Raw genomic sequence first — 19192 nt, forward strand, 5'->3', positions numbered from 1 at the left:
ATATATATATATATACGCAAAACGTCCTGGGAACTGGCGATGAGTCAAGACTGAATAGTTGAAACGCAAATTGCTCCCGCCCTAAAAATAACTCGCGTGAGTAATGTTGTCTTCAAACCTGACAGTTCCAGTTTCACATTTGCACAGTAGTGCTGTGCATACTGAAGCATCGCACGCCTCTTGAATCTAAGAGTAAGGTCACGGAGTCTCCTTGAGGCCCTGAACCCTTATTGACCCAAGAAACAAAGTAGTACGCCTTTTCTATGTACACCATAGCTCCAGCTGTCATTGGAAGGTAAACATTATTCGTGCACTCCTGGCCTGAATGACAACCATCCTGTTTTTCACGGATAGTGAACGTTAATTAGGTTTCTACCAGGACAGATATTCCAATTGGGGTTTTGCCGCTTCTTGTGAAGAGGGGCGACGGTGGGCGTTCCACGAAGCAGCATTTCTCCAATGTTCAAACAGCTTCTAAGAATCTGTTGCTTCGCATTATTAGCGATGTCGATGACTTTGACTAACACAGGTGACAGCCTGCAGATCCAGAGCTGAGCCTGACGCTTCCTCAGCTTTAAGATGCTATGAATCCCATGTGGACATCTAATCACAGACCTGGAGGCAGCTGAACTGATTGACCAGTTATCAGTTCGCGGCAGTCCCTAGCGAACATCCACTGATTTTGGTCCTGAGGTCCTGATTAACCAGAACACTACCTTAAATTTTCTAGAGAATGGCGCAGCCTCCATCTCCAGAGGGTCTTCAGCCCATCACTGTCTGCCGCAGAAGCGGGGTTTGTGTGCTCGTGACCAGCAACAATGCGCTGTGAGCAGTCAGTAAATCGAAGAAGTGAACGAACGGTTAACGAATGACGTTTGAGTGCGTTGTGTCACCACAAGAAGCGACATTTGCAGATTGTATTGTGACTCGTATATTCGAGAAGTGGCCTGCGATGTCCACTGACCTCAGATAAAGTTAACAGACCGATGTGAGGTGAAGAATCAGGGAGCGGAGACTCATGGCTAAGCTTTCGAGGATGTCGCGCAGCGGACAGTGTTTCCCATGAAGATCTAAATGGGGTGCCACAATATGACCTGCTGTCCTAAACACGTCCTTTCTACCTCAGACAGATCGCAACTGTGGTCTAATTGGTGTTGATTAGGAAACGGAGAAGCTAATTGACACGTGTAGGAAACTATCAAAACTGGGTACCGAAATGAAAACAGGCCGATTGTCGTGGAGAGTTACAAGAAGCCTTCTTCACTGTCACTGCGACTGATGAGTGATAAATGGAGTGATGACCAACTACGGTAATCTCATCCATCCAAAGTCTTCCAGCTTGGGCCTTCTTACCCGCAACTAAAACCACAATATCGGTACTGCAAGCATTGCAGGTAAGCTAACTTCAAGGAACTCAGAACTCACCGTTCACATAATGTCGATTGGTCGAGACGATGACTTTTGGGAAATTTGAAACATTAGGTCACCTTAGTCAATTGCACCCCATTTCTGTGACGCCAACTCTTGACCGACTGCAGTCCGTTCACCGCAAAACAACGACTGAACGAACCACATTCGCTCAAATGGAGAATGAATACATCCGATACAATTTACAGTGCGAGTGGGTAAACTAGAGGCACTGATTTAGGTCATCCGCCTAGTCTACAGCTGACCCCACCATGACATTTACCGTTAGACCTCACGTGAAGTACAATGTTATAGCACTGTTGCCATAACTTTTATCTGAGTGTAGAATGTTCTAGATTTGAGACCGATGAAAGTTATCTGTCTTCCGAATATTTGACGAGATCATCATCATGAGAAGCCTTGTTTGAACTAAGACGTCTAACAGCACCACGCACACTCGAATACTGCGCCCATAAGCAACCGAGTAAAAGCTAAGGACATCATATCAGAAGGTTGAAATTCAGTGCTGGCCGTGGTCCCGATGTCAGTGAAAGTTTAGCGTCTAGTTGATATGATGTAGTACAATGTTTGTTCGGTGAAAATCGAGCTTATTGAAGCCATTGCTCTGCGGGTCCAACGAGAAGTACTGGGAGATTTGATGGAACAGGGACAACCTGAAAGGAAGCAGCTGATGACAACGGTAAAGTGAGTAAGAAAAAACTACTATCCGGATTCGACATCCACTCGGTGAAAGTTTTTCAGGTCAACAAGATCAGTTTGAGATAATGGTCTACGCTTCGGCATACAACTCTGGTAGTCTAACTTTTTTTGGATGTTCCACTCACACGCATGCAGTAGGAATGATTGACTGGAATACTGAAACACCAATTTTTTAAAAAAGCATAGGAAAATGATCAAAACAGAAATCAATTGTCTCAGTCCCTAAGGGGAAAGGCTGGAGGTTAGCATAGAACAGATGGTATTTGGGTATGCCTTCGAATTCGGGTAAACCGTGACGACCGTTGCAACCAACACAACTGAAGTGTATTCCCAACAGACACAAAAACAAGTAGTTGTGCAACCTGTGCTGTTCCAAAGCAATAGGTAGAACGGAAAAAACTTTCCAAAGTGCTAGCCCACGCAATTCCACCATGCATCAGCAACACAACACCTGCAATAAATAAGAGGGATTATCAACAGGCTGGTTCGAGGAACAGCATAATCACGGCTCCCACAATAACAATAACAACAGCATGAACGGCCCCAGATTTTGTGCCATTTCCAATGCAAACATGCATACAATAACGGGTTCCCATGTGCACCAGCACTCAGACATGTTTGGTGCGTGCGGTGCCACCAGACGAATTGAACAAATGAGGAGCAGGAGTGGGTGCCGCGGCGCATGCCCATCTGTCAATTCACACAGAGAAATGTGCATCAGTGAAAAAACAAATACGCAAAAAGCACCAAGCGAGCCCATATTGAAGTGGATCGATCATGCGTGCAGAATGGGAAATAAAACACAAATAAATGCCGTTTTATGTGTGTGGATTACGTTCCCTGTTACAGTCTAAATGCAAGAGACGAGGGAAACGTCGAGAAGCCAGTAGTAGATGGAATGGTTGGAATGGTGCGAAGACACGACGCCATCAGAAACATTAACCTGGAATCTTGGTTAGACAGAGGCCCAGAGGTACACCCGAACAGCGGATCCGGAAAATGATGATGCGACCGAGTGGAGGAATCGTCAATTAGAGAAAAAGTATACGACAAACGGTCACATCGTGCGAGTAATAGCAGAGAAAGATTACTTCTGTTCAGAAAAACTGCCTAAATAACACCAGTTCGGTCCTGTGTGTACAAAACGGTTGCACTGCAGGCTGCAAGCAAAGTCACCGATAACCGTCACAACATAATGACCAATCGCGATTACTCACATGCCCTTTATGCACGGGAAGCGGATAGACGTTGCCGGTGAGGGAACTGGGGTGAAAGTCCACACCAGCTCTGACTGGGTCATCGACGCTGGTTGGGTTCATCTCGATCAGACAGGCAAAAGCGGTGTCAGGCTCGGCAGACGAACGGTTCGGTCGAGGCTTTCTGTTCGAATCTGCTGTTCCGAGAGTGAAATGTGGCTCATTCCAATAGGGTGTACCACATACTCCGTCTGACGTAGTTCTTTTATTAGGCATGAGGTGGGGTGGTCGTGTCCGAAGCTAAGAAAAGAATAAGATGCATTGAGAATAACTAAATGGACCCGAATCAAAATAAATTATCGGACGCTTGCTGGTAGAGCAAGAATTTATTCATAAAAGCCTTCACCCAAATACCGATCGTTGGGAATTATCAAGATGAAGTTTGGTTAACGATACACACTCATGCTTCCCGTTTAAAACAATGGAATCGCTACCTAGTCTACAACTCAGTCCCTGGTGAAGAGGAAGTGTATTGATAGCGTAATTTTTTAGAAAGGACAAGGTATCCGGTTCAGGTTCCCGTTTGAGGGATATGGAGGATTACAAGTGCGTATCAGTGTGTGATTATTAATGCCGTACTCCCCTCCCACAAAACACGACACCACCGAGGGTATTTTTTCATCCCAAAAGAGCTCCTAAGGCAAGTTCCAGTTCGATAAACAGGGAAAAACATACAGCCTTTGCGCTCGATTTAGATTTACAAGTTGCCCGAAACGGTCAATCTCACAGACTCCACTGCTGGATTGGCTCCAGAAGACTAGACTATTTAGCTCTACCGATTAAGCATACGGTACATGATACTTGTAATACTGTTCTACGTGGGCAGATTACATATATGTATCGAATACTCCATCGCCATAGTCCTTAGGGTTATAACAGAATTGCTAGATTGAAATCTAAGTGATCATTTGTAACAGTGCGGACGGCAGGAGCTAATAAGCATCATGAAGATCCATCAAGCAGTAGTGCGTAAAATGGAAATTAGTGTGCGAGCGACGACCCAAGAAACACATGGCTTTTGTTTGGGGATATTACTCTTGTCCTTGCGCAGCCAACTGAAAAATGCAAGGCCGCGAAAAGGTTGTGGTGAAAGCGGGTAGAAAGTCAGAGGAGTCACTGGATCCACAATAACTCCATTCCGCTCAGTCCATCAGGTGTGGCATTCCTCTAGTCATCCTACACTCTATTTAGATCCGCACAGCAGCAAGGTTCTAGGAAAGTCGATGAACGAACGTTATACGTACGCCAAGTCAGTAACATTGGAAACTGACCAGAAGTCAAGTTTCCTCTTGTGGATGACATTCGTCATTTGACCTATAAGCTCGAGATAGCTCCGTGGCTAAGGCGCAGCTTACTGACCGTAAGGTCCACGGTTCGAACCCAGCGTCAGCGTCCCAACTGCTCCTGTATATGCTTTGGTGACTTGGCAGTATCCCATCCCTCGTGCTCCACTCCGTTGGCATGGCAGATAAGCACCGAAGCGACCATAATTATTAGTATCATTATTTGGCAGTATCCCCTCGTGCTCCACTCCGTTGGCATGGCAGATAAGCACCGAAGCGACCATAATTATTAGTATCATTATTATTATTATTGATCTATGCGGTATTCTGTAGAGATTCAAATTGTCAGCCTATAATGCACCACGCCCTCAGGTCACCACCTCCAGAGCCCCATTACTCCATGTGCAAAAGCTATCAGGGCATGAGTAACACGGACGCGCCATCAGGACAAATTAGCTGTGATAGAAGTGATTGAAGTGATTTAGGAGTGCTTCGTCTTTGGAGCACTGTGCTACCACCCTAATTTCACTTCCCATGAAACAGAATCCAATACCTGTACGAACAAGTACGGAAATTTCCTCCTTGAATTCACCGATCGTCTCTGACATGTTATTTCCCAAACTGAAATCAAGAGAAGCTAATAAAAACATCGATTTTTTCTGGTGCACACTTATTACAAGAGACCACATTGAGGAGGAAGCACCGGGTGGGCAATCGAGAATGTAACGGTAAAGGATTGAACACTTAATTATACACCGTCTGACAGGGTCAGCAACTGAATACTCTTATCAATAAAGTGAAACGATGGATATCCTCATAAACACTTGTTCGTCACTAAAGTTTAATCGATGGCCGGAAAAGCAAACCATCGAAGCGAGAGTTTGGCACAAACATCGGTGCACCAAGTGATGGTTGATAAAAATAACGAACCATAGGGAATAACAAGCGACGATCACCAAGGGTAACAATAATATTATGGTACATCTGGTACAAAGTACCAAATCGCTAAAACGCCTCTGAGGTCAGACTAGCGGCAAAGACGAACAAAAATAAACCAAGGCACTTGATGCTCTGAATTACTTTCATCAGAGCATTCTGTGTATGGGGAACCATCACTACCGAAGAGTGCTGAAGTTACCAACACTCGAACGACCCTAAGAAAGGATTTGACAAGCAAAGACGAGCCTGTGGTGGTTGAAGCCTTTATAGAATGTACACATATAAATGATCTAAAAGTGATGGGTAATCAAGTAGTAGATATAATCGTTGAGTAGTATTAATGGCGAGAGGTTGTCAGGATTGTTCATCAGGCGAACACCTTCTACATCACCCCATTAAGCTCGAGACTTGTAAACACCGAACCGACAGTTTTACTGCCGGACACGTCTGGTTATCGACTTATGTTGTCCCCTTTTTGTAGCGAAAATGGATGGAGTACTAGTAAAGAGTAAAGTTGGACGAAATACGATCATTTTCAAATTATGTTGGGATTAACGAGTCACTCGTTAGTAATAGTCTTCAACTAAATGTGACACACACAGGCTGTCTCATGTTTCAGTTCAGCTTAGTTTCAAAAATTCGTGATCCCGTAGTATACCTTATTGACGAAGCATTACCCTCAGGGTTCCTCAAGAGTTTCAAGCAATTTCATGTGTTCTGTCAAGGAAAACTGGAGAGATAGTTCTCAAAAGTAAATATTCAATATTCAACAGCCGTTGTGGAAGTTGGCCGAATGGAGACAAAACACTTTGTCGTGCTGTAGTGTACTGAACGGAAGAGGAACTATGGCTCGTGTCAACGAACGGGCAAGATAGGTTACAAGTTGCTAACTCCTAGTGGACTGAATGACGAAGGAGTCCAAATCAGGTGCGTTTATCTCATGGTTGTTATAGGTATGGTCAAACAACAGTGGAGGGAGATAAACCAAGAGTTCTTCTACTTCCCAAGTTTGACCAACTAACGGATCAACAAGAATATGGCGAAGATAATCGCGCGGTACAGTGTGCAGACCACTCAATATGGCTTCGTCAGCTATGTTCGAATCGACGGTTGTAAGATGAATGAGTGTGAGTGTTGGATGCACCTGCGTGACTTTCACGAGTCAATTTCCGAAGTGACAGGAAGGCCTCAAGGCAACAGCCACAGGTCACGTTGAAGGCGTCTTTGGCGGGACGAATTCGGGACGTGTGACAGCGACACCCAATTAACTTGAATTTAAACTCTAGTGATATTGTAAAAGTGGAGATATTATCAAAGTACGGTGATGGGCATGTTAGGCCAGCTGCTTCACGCACACTTAAAAATAACGTAGATTCAGTGATGGAACCAAGTGGTCTATGGTTGCACCGGCGACCTACGTGGTTATACCCACGCGAATCGAATAGCTTTATTCATATGTAGGTGTGCGCATATGACTCATAAGCTAGTGCCACTTCATTGGGTATATGGCCTAGTTGTGTGAAGTATTGGAAAGAAAACGTCTGTAACGACAGGCAGACAAGTGGTAGCGTCCGGGTAAGGGTAAGGTTCCATAGTGCACAAACGCAGACAAGAAATTTCGAAATTTGACACAAAAGCCAAGAAAAAAAAACCTGAAGACGAGACCAATTCGTAAGCATGGATTTCTGCTGCTTATTCCAATAGGTGGTTGTATGTGAGAGCTGACGAATCGTCACCCCAGCACAGCGTATATTCTGGACATCGAATCGGCAAATCAGGATACTGGATCAACCAGTACTTATGAAAGAGAGCAAGACGTTGAATGCCGCAAATAGTTCGTTTGCGACAATAGATAAACGTGACCAGCTCGGAGAAGAAATTGCTATGTTGTGATTGGAAAATCTGTGAATGGAAAGTAAGTGTTGCAATGAAGCCTCCAATCCGTAATACGGTATTCACGCTAATCTGAGCTTTCCGTTGAAACGCCGGCCACTTTGGTGGGTGTGCCACGAGACATACTGAATAGAGTAGTGGCCTAATGATACAGACTTCAGGATACCAGCAACAAGAAAAGTAATATACTAATGTATATGTAGTGATACATATATATATATATATACATAATAACAGCTGTTCAGGTGTAACATCCTTTCCATGCCTAGCTGTCTGGTCAAGTAGTATGAGGGCTGAGATACTACCAAGGTACCAAAGCCCAGACGGATGAAGAGGTTGGGTTCGAACCACGGATCTCGCCCCTTAACCACTTAGTTAGATCTGGGCTCAGCAGCAAACATCTCTGACTGGGAAATAATTTAATTTTGAGTTCCAATGCAAAAGTGAAAGAAATAACACATGAATGGCAACTCTGACAATGGCAATCGCTCATATATTTCCTATGAAGAAAAATTAAGGCAGCAAACACGAGTATCCGACGCAACAGCAGAGTCGGTGGTCTTCAAACGAATGTAGCTCAGTACTAGCAATGAACAAAGCAACATCAGTGATGAAACTGGCATCTCACTGACACAGGAGTCTGATTCCGAAATGTTCTACGGTAGAGAACAAAGATTGATGATTGAAAGAAACCCAATGAAGTTCAAAGCAAGCAGTCCAGAAACTCAGTCAAGTATCGCCGATCAAAAGTGAAACCAAAGGCACAAATGACGCTGGTTCACAGTTACGTTTCGCTCCACCTCCGATCAGGTTCGACAACCAAATCAAGCATGGTAAGAGCTCCCAGTGGCAAATGCCGAAAACGAACAGGTTTCAACTGTGTCGACAGCGGGTGAAAGAACGCCGTTAGGCTTATCTTTCGAGATCGTTCACTGGTCAACTGTGGAAAGCTGGTTGCACTTTCCTGAAGACGAGTTGCAGGTTTTGCTTGACCAATGTGTCCAGAGTGCAATATGCTGCTGCCAATACGGTTATTGCTTGTGTCAACAAGTCAGGAATACAAGCCACAGCAGTTCCTGATGTATGCTTGCACACCTGTGCACAGCTGTGCACAGCGTAACCAGAGCTGACAGATTACACCAGCAAGTGCAATAACAGTATTAAAAACCGTTATAAGCGGCCAGTTAAGTAAAGGGGAAGATGATTCCGTGACAGGTGCACAGAACCGAGATAGGAGGAGGTGCAAAGAATAGGCACCATACTAAAGTGCCATCAGGGAGTAATCAAATTGAACAGCGCTTTTTTTCTTTAGCTGGTTTTGATCCTATCAGAGTAATTCACTAGAACGAACAAGGCGAGTTTGGTAGAATATCCTAAACATTCCGAAATCGCCGAATATCTTAGGACTCCCAATCTTTCTGATGAAGGTGGGAGGAGAAAGCTCACGGCATTCTACTTCACCCCACTCATCAGTATTTGTTGATGTCAGGGATATTTTCTGGTGTTCTTCCACTTATGGTCTTTTAAACAAGCTTGGTTACATTATTAATTCTGTAGCATGAAGTTATGTACACGTATAGTAGATACAACACTCCGCACGAGAGACTCCATTTAACAAGATGAGCTACAGTGACTAGAGCGCGAAATTACTGACCGAATGCTCCATGATTCGAACCCGACCTCTGCCTCTCGACTTACCCTGTCTAGGCCAGATTACCCTGGCAATATCCCAGTTCTCGTGCTTCCTTCGGTGGCAGGGCAACTAGGTACCGAAAGGACGGTACAGTTGAACGATTATATTCTTCTTTTTACAGTACAATGAAAGAAAACCGGCATCACGAATCGGATAATCCCTTACTTTTAGCTTGTATAACAGGTAAAATCACAAAACAGGAAAGAATAGCTGAGAATGCGACTGTAGGATGGTTAACTGAGAGTGTACTGTGTAGAAGAATACAAGAAAATATGAGCAATAGCGAAACGAGGGTGAGTAATGATATGGAGAGTAGCTGAGTAGACGCTGAGTTAACAGTCAGTTGGAAAACAATCGAACTAGAACTCTGCTGCACCAAATGTCCTGTGGCTGTTTCAATGCAGCACATTTGAACAGCAGACACTGATCAATGAGAGCTCATGTTTCACATTATGTGCCGTGTGCCGTGGTTTGCGGATACACAACACAGGCAAGGTGCGGCATCATTACAAGACAAATGTCCACGCTAAAACAGTGCTACGTTTGGTAGATGTAATTTAGTCTGGTTTTGCGGACACAGCCACCGTCAAGAATCAGATGCTTAAACCAAAATAACAGACCGAGACCAGTGTATGCACACTTGAATAGGCATGTGGACCACGCAACAACAGAGAATAAGGAGACAATGGCCCCACACCGACTCATGGAGTTCGTAGTACAAGTAAAATACTTTGTACACTACTCTTCCCCTCGCTGTCGCACCACACTATGAATATTGTCTCTGCAGATAGATTGCGATTTTCAATTTCTATGCTTTATTGTGTACGTTGCCTCCAAGAACCCATTCCCTTCTAATCGAAAAACAAGATTTTTATCACGATTTACACTGTTCGAGTAATCAGGATCAATCAACGTCTACAGCACAGTACAGACAAGACGGTAGAAGGACAAATTTAATGAAAGCGTGAGCAAACGAGGACAACCATCAACCTATGCACTGGTGCGTCCCTTGATATGGCTGGAGAGGACAAACTTTTGCGGTAAAACAATGGATTGACTCATTTCTGATTGCAAGATGATAGCATAGCTGTGGGGTTGCCAGGAGCGTTGTTACAGAGGAATTACTGTAGTTTGAAAAAATCACCAACCCTGCTGATTCCATTCCAATTGCCTTCCCACATACATCACAGCGGTGGGTTTAACTGGTTAAATCCAGCTTTATGGTTCAGAAACTGTGTCTGCGTTATTGTACGTTTGGCCGTTCTAAAAGGTGGACAGAATGGTTTTGGCTATGGTTGAAGGAAGTTCGGTGGCATGACAGAGAGAGTGCCATCACATTAGCGTGAACGTGGTTCATTAATAATGTTGAACAACCGTATGATCTAATAACACAAATCAACCTTGGGTTCGGATGTACTGACATCTGGAACGTGACGTAGCCCTCCGGCCGAGTCGAACGGGTCCACGGAAAATGAAAGTTCGCCCTTGGGAATCAAATCCGCAAGCCCTTCTGTAAATCGAAGATATGTCCGATACGACCCATTTGCTCAGGAGACGTAATTCAGAGGGAGCAAGGTACGGAAGCTCAATGAGGTGTAGATAACTTGAAATAGAAGAAAACGCTGCAGATCGTTTTCATTTCCGGATACGAAACAAAGCGAGGTTAGGCTATGGAAGAATCTACCCTCCGTGTTCGGATGCTGAGTTAAGTTAAATGTGCCAGTAATGTCCCAAGCAATAACCGATCCGGTTGGTATGGGATGCGTAGAGTAACCACCCAAAATTGAGGATGACAAAGAGCATTTTAAAGAGATACAAACACACCTCAAACGTAACGACGGATCCAGGCTCGTGGGCAGAGGCAAACAGAAGGCTCAGTGGGCAGTCCGTGTCGGTCAATATCTCTTCCGTGCCACGAAGCCCGTTCGTTGTATCTGTTGCTGATCGAACGCGCATTAGAAGACAGTAGGTGTCCGGATCAGCGTCTTCTAGCCCATATTTGTCCAAACACTGGCGAATCACGGTTGCCACTGTATCGTTTACAGACAGCAGCAATGTGCGGTACGGAACTTGGGGACAAATCTGGTCACCGTAGATCTTCAGCGTTCCACCTGAACCAAAAAAGGGATAAATTTTATCTTTTCTGACATAAAGAAAAGACAATGACGCCAGATACCTTATTGATAATAGAGAAAACTTGAACGTAGTGAAGGGAATTTAAATTATGCGCTTCCGTCCTTGACGGAATTTAGGGCAGCGACTCTTAATTTACTAAAGGGCTGCGATTTCTCACTGCCAAGAAAGCAGAGTTTTTGGGATGCCGGTTTTGTTGTACGTCTAGCTGTCGAGTTCTTCATGCACATTCACTATTAGTTTCCCTAAATTGATCACTGCTTCTTGAAAAAAATAGGAGCTCCAAACACGAAAGCGGGAATTCCTACTGACTGTTAGGCAGTCAGCTCGTGGTTGTCATACTTCCATTAGTCGGCCACGATCCTGCATAATGAACAGATTTTTTAAACGTAACACAGAGGTTTGGAACACACTCCCTAGAGCACCAACCGTATAGGCCAACAATGGTAAAGCTGAGAAACACCGCGGATTTGAATCCCACCATAAGCTGGACCACTGGTAAGGTGATGTACGAGCGAGAAATCACCCGGTGCAACATAAATTATTCTGGAACATTCAAGGAAATCCGAGGATTTATTCCCTTAGTAATAAAGAAGTCACATTCCTAAAAAATGGATGCTGGCTGAACCCGATTTGAATAGTATGGACTGGATTAGGGTTGCAATCTATGGTAGCCAATCCATGTGGTTTGGTGATTAACAGTACATCCTGTACAGTTAAAATGTCTGTCTGGAGTTCCTGAGTCAGAACCATGGTCGTTCTAGTAACGTATGCGAACGCCTGGCTATTTGAATTTTCAGCTGATCAAATCAACGAGGCCTCAGTGTAAAATAAACACCGCTAAACTGGTAGTCTGTAGGACCTCACCCACTTTATTACCTCTTCGTATTTCGGTAACTGCTTTCTGAGGCGAGATGGCTCAAACGATTTCAGCGCAAATTTACTGACCAGAAGGTCCATGGTTCGAACCCGACCTCTGCCTCTCGACTTCAGTGCTTTCCCGCATCTGGACACCTTTCAAACTGACAACCCGAAATCCCTCTTGTACTAAAAAGTAGTTCTCCCTCTTCAGCTTTGCAGAATATCAAATTTAGTCCACATCGACCGAAATGTGTTAAGGCACTAAACATTCACCCGTCATTGAGAGAAGCAAATCCTAACTGTTCGAAAAAATGTTGAATTATCCACTTTTCTAAACCCATCCGTATGCGACTGCGTCTTGTTCGAACCCACCTCTGCCTCTCGACTTCAGTGCTTTCCCGCATCTGGACACCTTTCAAACTGACAACCCGAAATCCCTCTTGTACTAAAAAGTAGTTCTCCCTCTTCAGCTTTGCAGAATATCAAATTTAGTCCACATCGACCGAAATGTGTTAAGGCACTAAACATTCACCCGTCATTGAGAGAAGCAAATCCTAACTGTTCGAAAAAATGTTGAATTATCCACTTTTCTAAACCCATCCGTATGCGACTGCGTCTTTCAAGCAAGCGTTCGCATGTCGAATATCCGTACGCCACAAATGACCCAAGACACATTCAAAACCCAACAATGTCAGTCGGATATCTGTTTCAAAAGCGATTTGAGAAGTCCACGACGTGGGAACAAGTTAGCACCCAGATTCCAAACGCGATCTCAAGCAGGTATGCTGACGTAACGGATAACGAATGTCCTGTCCACGAGTTCGTACACCGTATCAAAAAGATGCGGAGCTACCAAACAGCCTCTACAGTCAAGCAACTTACCTAGGTCGGGTTCCCCATGCTGTAGAAGCTGTAGTAATTTGGCCTCGAGCGTCCTTTGCCGCTTTCGCTGCATCATTTTTTCTGGATTGTTTATGGTGCGCGTAAAAGTGGAATCTGGCAGTGGTGAGTCGGAAGAAAGGATGGAGTGTTTCGATGTAGGTCCAGTGGCTTGGTGCCGGATCAAACAGTTGAGGCTTGATTCTGGAAGGGATCCACGTGGTCTATTGCCTGGTTTCTCCTTTGACCAACCAACAGCTGCAGCGCATCCCAACGGACCACGCCTGGACGACGGTGATGCGTGTTTGTCTCGTCGAAACGACCATCCACGCCGAAACCGTCCATCACTTATGTTGACCGGATCAGAAGCACATGGAGTATTAGCCATCACGGAATGTGTTCTGGTTGCACCATTTTCAGTCTAAAATGAAACAGAGGACAGCTGTAGCAACACCGGGGGTCACAGTGTGGTAGCTAGACCTTTCCTTCAAGTTTATCAGCCAGCACACAAGATTCACGTTGCAGAAAAAGTCAAATCGCGAAGATTGTTTTCTTCGATGCTCATCAGGTGTAAGTTTCTTATAGGGAGGGAATGCCGTGTGCGAATTAAAAAATTAAAGGCCACCTAGTTTTTTCTCTACTGAACGGATGAAGAACTGTGTAACAAAGAAAATAATGGTACGGACTGGTAGCGCGACACTTATTGAGTTCTCGGGTGTTGTTTCATCCGGCGCCGCAGTTTCATCAGTTTTGGTAGACAAAAGGACTCCCTTGAAATAAACTGATGTGTTTCTACAGAGATGGATCATTGGTGTTTCAACACTGAACACAGCTGTAAAAGACTATGATGATATACTGCAACTGTGCGCGTGCCCTCCGCTAGATATCGACCAAACCAAGTCAGTTTCACTCAATAGGATTTGGATGGTATAGTGTCAGTCAGACAGTAAATCGCGGTAACGGCGTGTAAAATTTTCAATGCACTTTATTTTTAGTGTAAGCCAATCAATTTGTGAACCAAACAGTGCCTATTTCTCGGCTCTCGGTGGTTCCGTTTGTCCGCGTGGATCGAATGGAAGAGTCCGATGCTGTGGAAATTGTCGGCTTGTGGGCTGACTAGACAACTTCGCAGGAGAGAGGTCCCCACAAGGGGCTTTTCGTGAAGACCATTTGTTACATCCTCAGCCAACAAAAACATACTGTCAATGAAACAAGCTATTCCGCATTAAACCCATTTCATCGTAAGCTAACCACACCACCGCAATCACTAAGAAGAATATAGGACTCTGAATTCTTACGACCAGAAAGGAATGCTACGATGTAATAAATTTTGTCAATTCGGTTAAGAGGCTAATCCTTAGGGATCTGCTCCCTTACAAGCTCAAAACAACTATTGCTTTGACTAATCGTTCCGGAACACGTGAGATGGTTACTTTACAGGTTGATAGCAATGGTAATGAATAAAGATACTTTTGTCTTTGTCGTTATACTTCAAGCTAATATTCAAACAAAATGAGGACTACTCCAACAGGACCATAGTTTTACTCCCTTCGTTGATACAAGTATGGCGACCCAAGTTGGACCATCTCCACACTGACACAATAGCGCACCATTTTACTACGGAGCACGCTGCACATCATAACCACTTGGTGGCAACCTGTTTATTCCATTAAGCCCAGCTTTTAACAAGCTGACAAATTTCCCACATCCGTTCATCTCCAGGACACTGGTTAGGCATGCGTCATCGTTTTCTGTTTATCTGGCCTGGCCCCAACTTTGCTAGTAGAAGTGCTTAAAACGATGGAAAACTTGCGACACGATTCTCTTTCACAAACGATTTTGTTGTGACAGAAGAACCAGCACCCAGAGGACGCAATACGGGCGGTGAAAGCCAAATAAAACGTTGCAGTGAGGCCTTCTCGTTGAACCGAATCAGCGTGTTATCGTACAGCTGTAGCACCCTTTCGGTGCCTAACTGCCATGCCACCCGAAGGAAGCACGAGGGCTGGGATACTGCCAGGTTGCCCAAGCCTAGGCAAAGGAATTCGAGAGGCAGGGGTCGGGTTCGAACCAAGGACCTTTCGATCAGTAAATTCGCGCTCTAACCACTTGGGCCATCTCGCCCCCCCCCCCACCCACGTGTTATAGTGGGATTTCTAGAGATTGTTTCCACAGCAAAAACCTCATGAAGACTTCATTGACAAAAACATAACAGCCGTTTGTATGGAGGAGTCCTCAGACGCGGTTATCCCTATTCTCTCTACGGTTTGGGTTCCACGACGAACCCTGACTGACTGCAAAGGATCAGTGGTAAAATGTGGAATAGTAAAATCAGCATAGTCTTTTCCTGTCTTTCAGGGATGGTATTTGCGAGGTAAGAAACAAATGCCCCCTATGGGGAATGGCTTATCTAGTAAGACTTACTGGAAGGGACATTAAAACCGTAGGATGAGTGTCACCAGTGATATCGCATGCAACCAGGCGGCGTAAAAAAAAGTGACGAACTAGTACATAGATTAAACAGAACAAAGTAATGGAAGGGCTCCGTAAGGAAATCTGTAACCCCTATGGAGACTATCTTTAAAATATATCAGCTTCAGCTGCATCGAGTTCATCCCCACAAGAGGGTGACATGTGTTTTGATAAGGTGCACCCATTCGAAAAGAGATTTGGTTTCAACTGAATGCGCTGCCACCTCATGCTTCATATTCGACATATCCCGTTATATAGTCCTAAAACAACACTACATCGAAAGTCTCTAAAGAACGTTGCTATCGAAAAGTTTCCAGCAAACTTCAAGATGTCGACTCATCATTAAAGTCGGGTTAATTAGTGCAAAATACCTGCGGCAGTTGATCATCATCATCATCATCATTTAACTCCACCATGTCTACACAGTCGCACATGTCGCAGCTACAAATATGTAGGAGAACTATACGTACACTCCGGATGAAATAAAACATCTAAGTTGGTTAACAAAATGGTTTCGCTTGTTGAATTCTGTTGTTTATCGACTGAACAATTTGTTGATTAGCGGCTGTCCATACATTAAAGCCAGAAAACCTGCCAGCCAGCTTACGCTTGTGAATCACACCTGACAGTTCAACGTCGGAACGGACAAACCAGTTCGGTTGCTAGTTAACATATGTGAACGAACCGGTAGTCGAAAACACGCTGCATGCATGTAAACAACGGTTAAGTTTGTGCTACCGCAGACGTTCACATGTGCGACAGCCAGAAACAACCGTTCAAGGGAAGTGAACGTCGTCTGAATGGATAAGCGGTGACAAGTTTGTGGCAGCGACCGCAGTATTAATTGGGTTCCTTCCAGTATTCTGGATACGCACTACGTTTAACAACCCCGGTACGAGTTGCCCATACACTGCTTCTACTTGTGAAAACTGATTTAGTGGGGTTTTCGGGATGGAAAATGGCAGCAACGCCTCAACATAATCTCGAAACCTTCAAAACAATTGATTAGCTCGGAGAGGAAAATATCCAGATAAGCATGGTAAACATCAAGTTTGGAATGGGTCATTCTAGGTGTAAGGGGACGTCTAACCACGTGGCATACGCTTGCATTGCTTAAAATGAGTCGGGCTGCCCTCTGTGCAGGTCAGCAACAGCTGATCGGGTAAATCGGGATCGGATATGGAGTTTTCGATTCCTCATGAGTACACGCGCACCCAGATATCGTTTGGTTGACTGAGAGGCTGAAACCAAAACGTTGTCAACCTTAGTCCCACAACCAGTAGACCTGGTTGAAAAACGAAAGATAAAGTTTGATAACAACTACAGACACGCGTATCAGCAATTGCTCACTTCCGTGGCAACTTCGTATACACCTCCAGGTCCGTAATCCTTTCCATGATACCTTTCCACGCATAAAAAAAACAGATCCAACTGCATTTCCGCTGACTGACATACACTTTTCTCGCACCATTGTACTAAAGTGCGACAAAAATCACTCGAATGTGACATTGTGACTGTTTCAGGCTAGACAATCTTGTCGTGTAGTTTAGGTAGGAGGTATTCGGTACACTAAATGTATCAGTTTCGATCGTCCCGGCGGAACTGCCTTATTGCCAGACCAAAGCCCGCAAAAAATCACACCAAAACAAAACCGATGCATTGCGAACAAACATGGCGTGAAAGAAACCAGAAACAGCATGAGTGCACTGGTGCATTACTGCCATATAATGTAAATCTATCAAGGTAGAACAATATAACAAGGAGAAAAACAGAAAGCAAGGGAAGGAACACAGTGTTTGCCTACCACAAAAATTTTAGGTACCTGCAACCTCAGACAACCCATTTTTACACTGACGGCACAAACGCAGTCATTGACTGCATCGTCCGAAACCTACCACAGCAGCGCCGATAATATCAAGGCCTTCCGAAATCACCTTCATTCCCTTCTGCCGCTTTAATTGGTACCCACCTTGTGGTTTGTAATGATCTGAGTTCGGCGTGGAAGATAAGATTTTTCCTGGTAGGCAAACGTGGTGCAACACTTTAGCTTGCAGTGCGGTGGGCATCCCGCAAGCGAAATACTTGTTGCATTCCCCAATTATCTCGTTGCAAAATTACATGTGCAAGATGGATAGACATCTGCCAGTGTGTTTTACGAAAAACGCTTTCCGCTGGTCGTCTCATATAACAACAGTATAGTCAGAAAACGCCAAACTGATAAGGATTTCACTACCTGGGTTGCTCACCGAAGTTTTTTTATCCTTAATATTCCACTAATGACGAAAACAAACACGAAAGTGGAATAGAACTCCTGAGAAACCATACTCTCAAACGACCAAGCGCGTATGAATAAAAGCAAGAAAATTGTTCCAATTTTTCCAAGCTGTCCTCAACTAAACAAACGCAGCTGAAAAACCAATTGATCGACTGGACTGGAATCTCCGATGAAATCGAGCAACACCATATAGCGGGCAACCTGCACGCAACCTGCACCTCAACGTTTGACAGAGTGAAAATATGATCGGAATACGTCCGCTGTGAAAGGGGCGGATGGCCAGCTGCTTGCTCTCATTCGGCAACTCGTTGAATCGAAAAGCTAGAAGTGAGGACTGTACCAATCCTTTAGCATACGTCCAGATGTAGCCCAAATATTCACGCCCTCATATAGTCGAAAACCAGAGGCTTCAATTCAAATTAATGAAGGCAACCCTCCGTAAATGCGGAATGTAGGTTTGTCCAGCGGTGATTCTTATGCCTTATTTTCTGTCCTGTGTCAACGAAAAACCAGTTTTTCGGCTGGTTACAAGGAACTGTGCAAGATCGATCCGTGACAATAGTGCACCTTCTGTAGATATCACTATGTTCCATGTCCACGACGTGCATTCCAGGGATCCTGAGTTGATTGATGCACAAAGTGATCAAATTCGACCAACGGACTTGGAGAAAACATACCATTAGCATCAAGCCCATTTCATGGCAAAAGCCTTTCTTTGTTGATCGAATAGGGACAACCAAAAGGGGCTGATCTTAAAGTGTAAATCAAACTCTGTGCTAGAACCAAAGATCGATTATCTGAAGCATGCTTATGGATTTCAAAAACACTTGACGGCAGTTGATTTTTAGATGAAAGATAAGTTGATTTTCACACCAAAATATAAACGTATCTGACCTACATCTGAAAAGTGATCAAGAGGCAAAGAAACGCTTGTCAAAATATTTAACGAGAACAGAAGAGCTGCCGTAGAAGAAGCGGTCATTATCAAGTTCTTGTACTGTGCGCTGTTTTATCAGAAGGAAGAATGTACCTTCCGCCATCAGGTTAGGCCTCCTTTCCACAGAAACCGTTAATATTCGGAACCGCAAGCAGGTTCCCACTAAGCGCATCAACAAAAAGCAAGTATGATCTGAAAAACCACAGGTAATGTCAACAAAACTGTTTGCCTCTTTAGTGAAAAAAGAGAATCGTGTTCGGCCAGGGCAGTCAAGGCAGTTGAAAACTTGAAGACGTATCCGTAACACGTAATGGAGTTGCTTGTCATCCTGGTCTACCGCACCTAACTCAAAAAAGCAGAGGCTAAAACGTGAGCTCATGGTTCCAGTCTTCCACTGATATCTCGATTATTCCTTTCCAGGTCTGAACAACTTAACACTACATA

General features: G+C 44.4%; 1 protein-coding gene across 1 annotated transcript in view; it reads right to left on the reverse strand.

Moving 5' to 3' along the window:
• T265_14559 (hypothetical protein) overlaps positions 1-19192 on the reverse strand; it is a gene marked incomplete at both ends in the record, with an annotated part of 79650 nt that overhangs the window by 48924 nt on the left and 11534 nt on the right. Inside the window, 3 exons of the mRNA XM_009174174.1 lie at positions 3345-3623; positions 11016-11302; positions 13068-13485. Coding sequence (XP_009172438.1) covers positions 3345-3623; positions 11016-11302; positions 13068-13485 — 984 coding nt within the window. The remainder of the gene's footprint in view (positions 1-3344; positions 3624-11015; positions 11303-13067; positions 13486-19192) is intronic.

This window comes from Opisthorchis viverrini (assembly GCF_000715545.1).
Source record: "Opisthorchis viverrini unplaced genomic scaffold opera_v5_213, whole genome shotgun sequence".
NCBI classification, from domain to species: Eukaryota; Metazoa; Platyhelminthes; class Trematoda; order Opisthorchiida; family Opisthorchiidae; genus Opisthorchis; species Opisthorchis viverrini.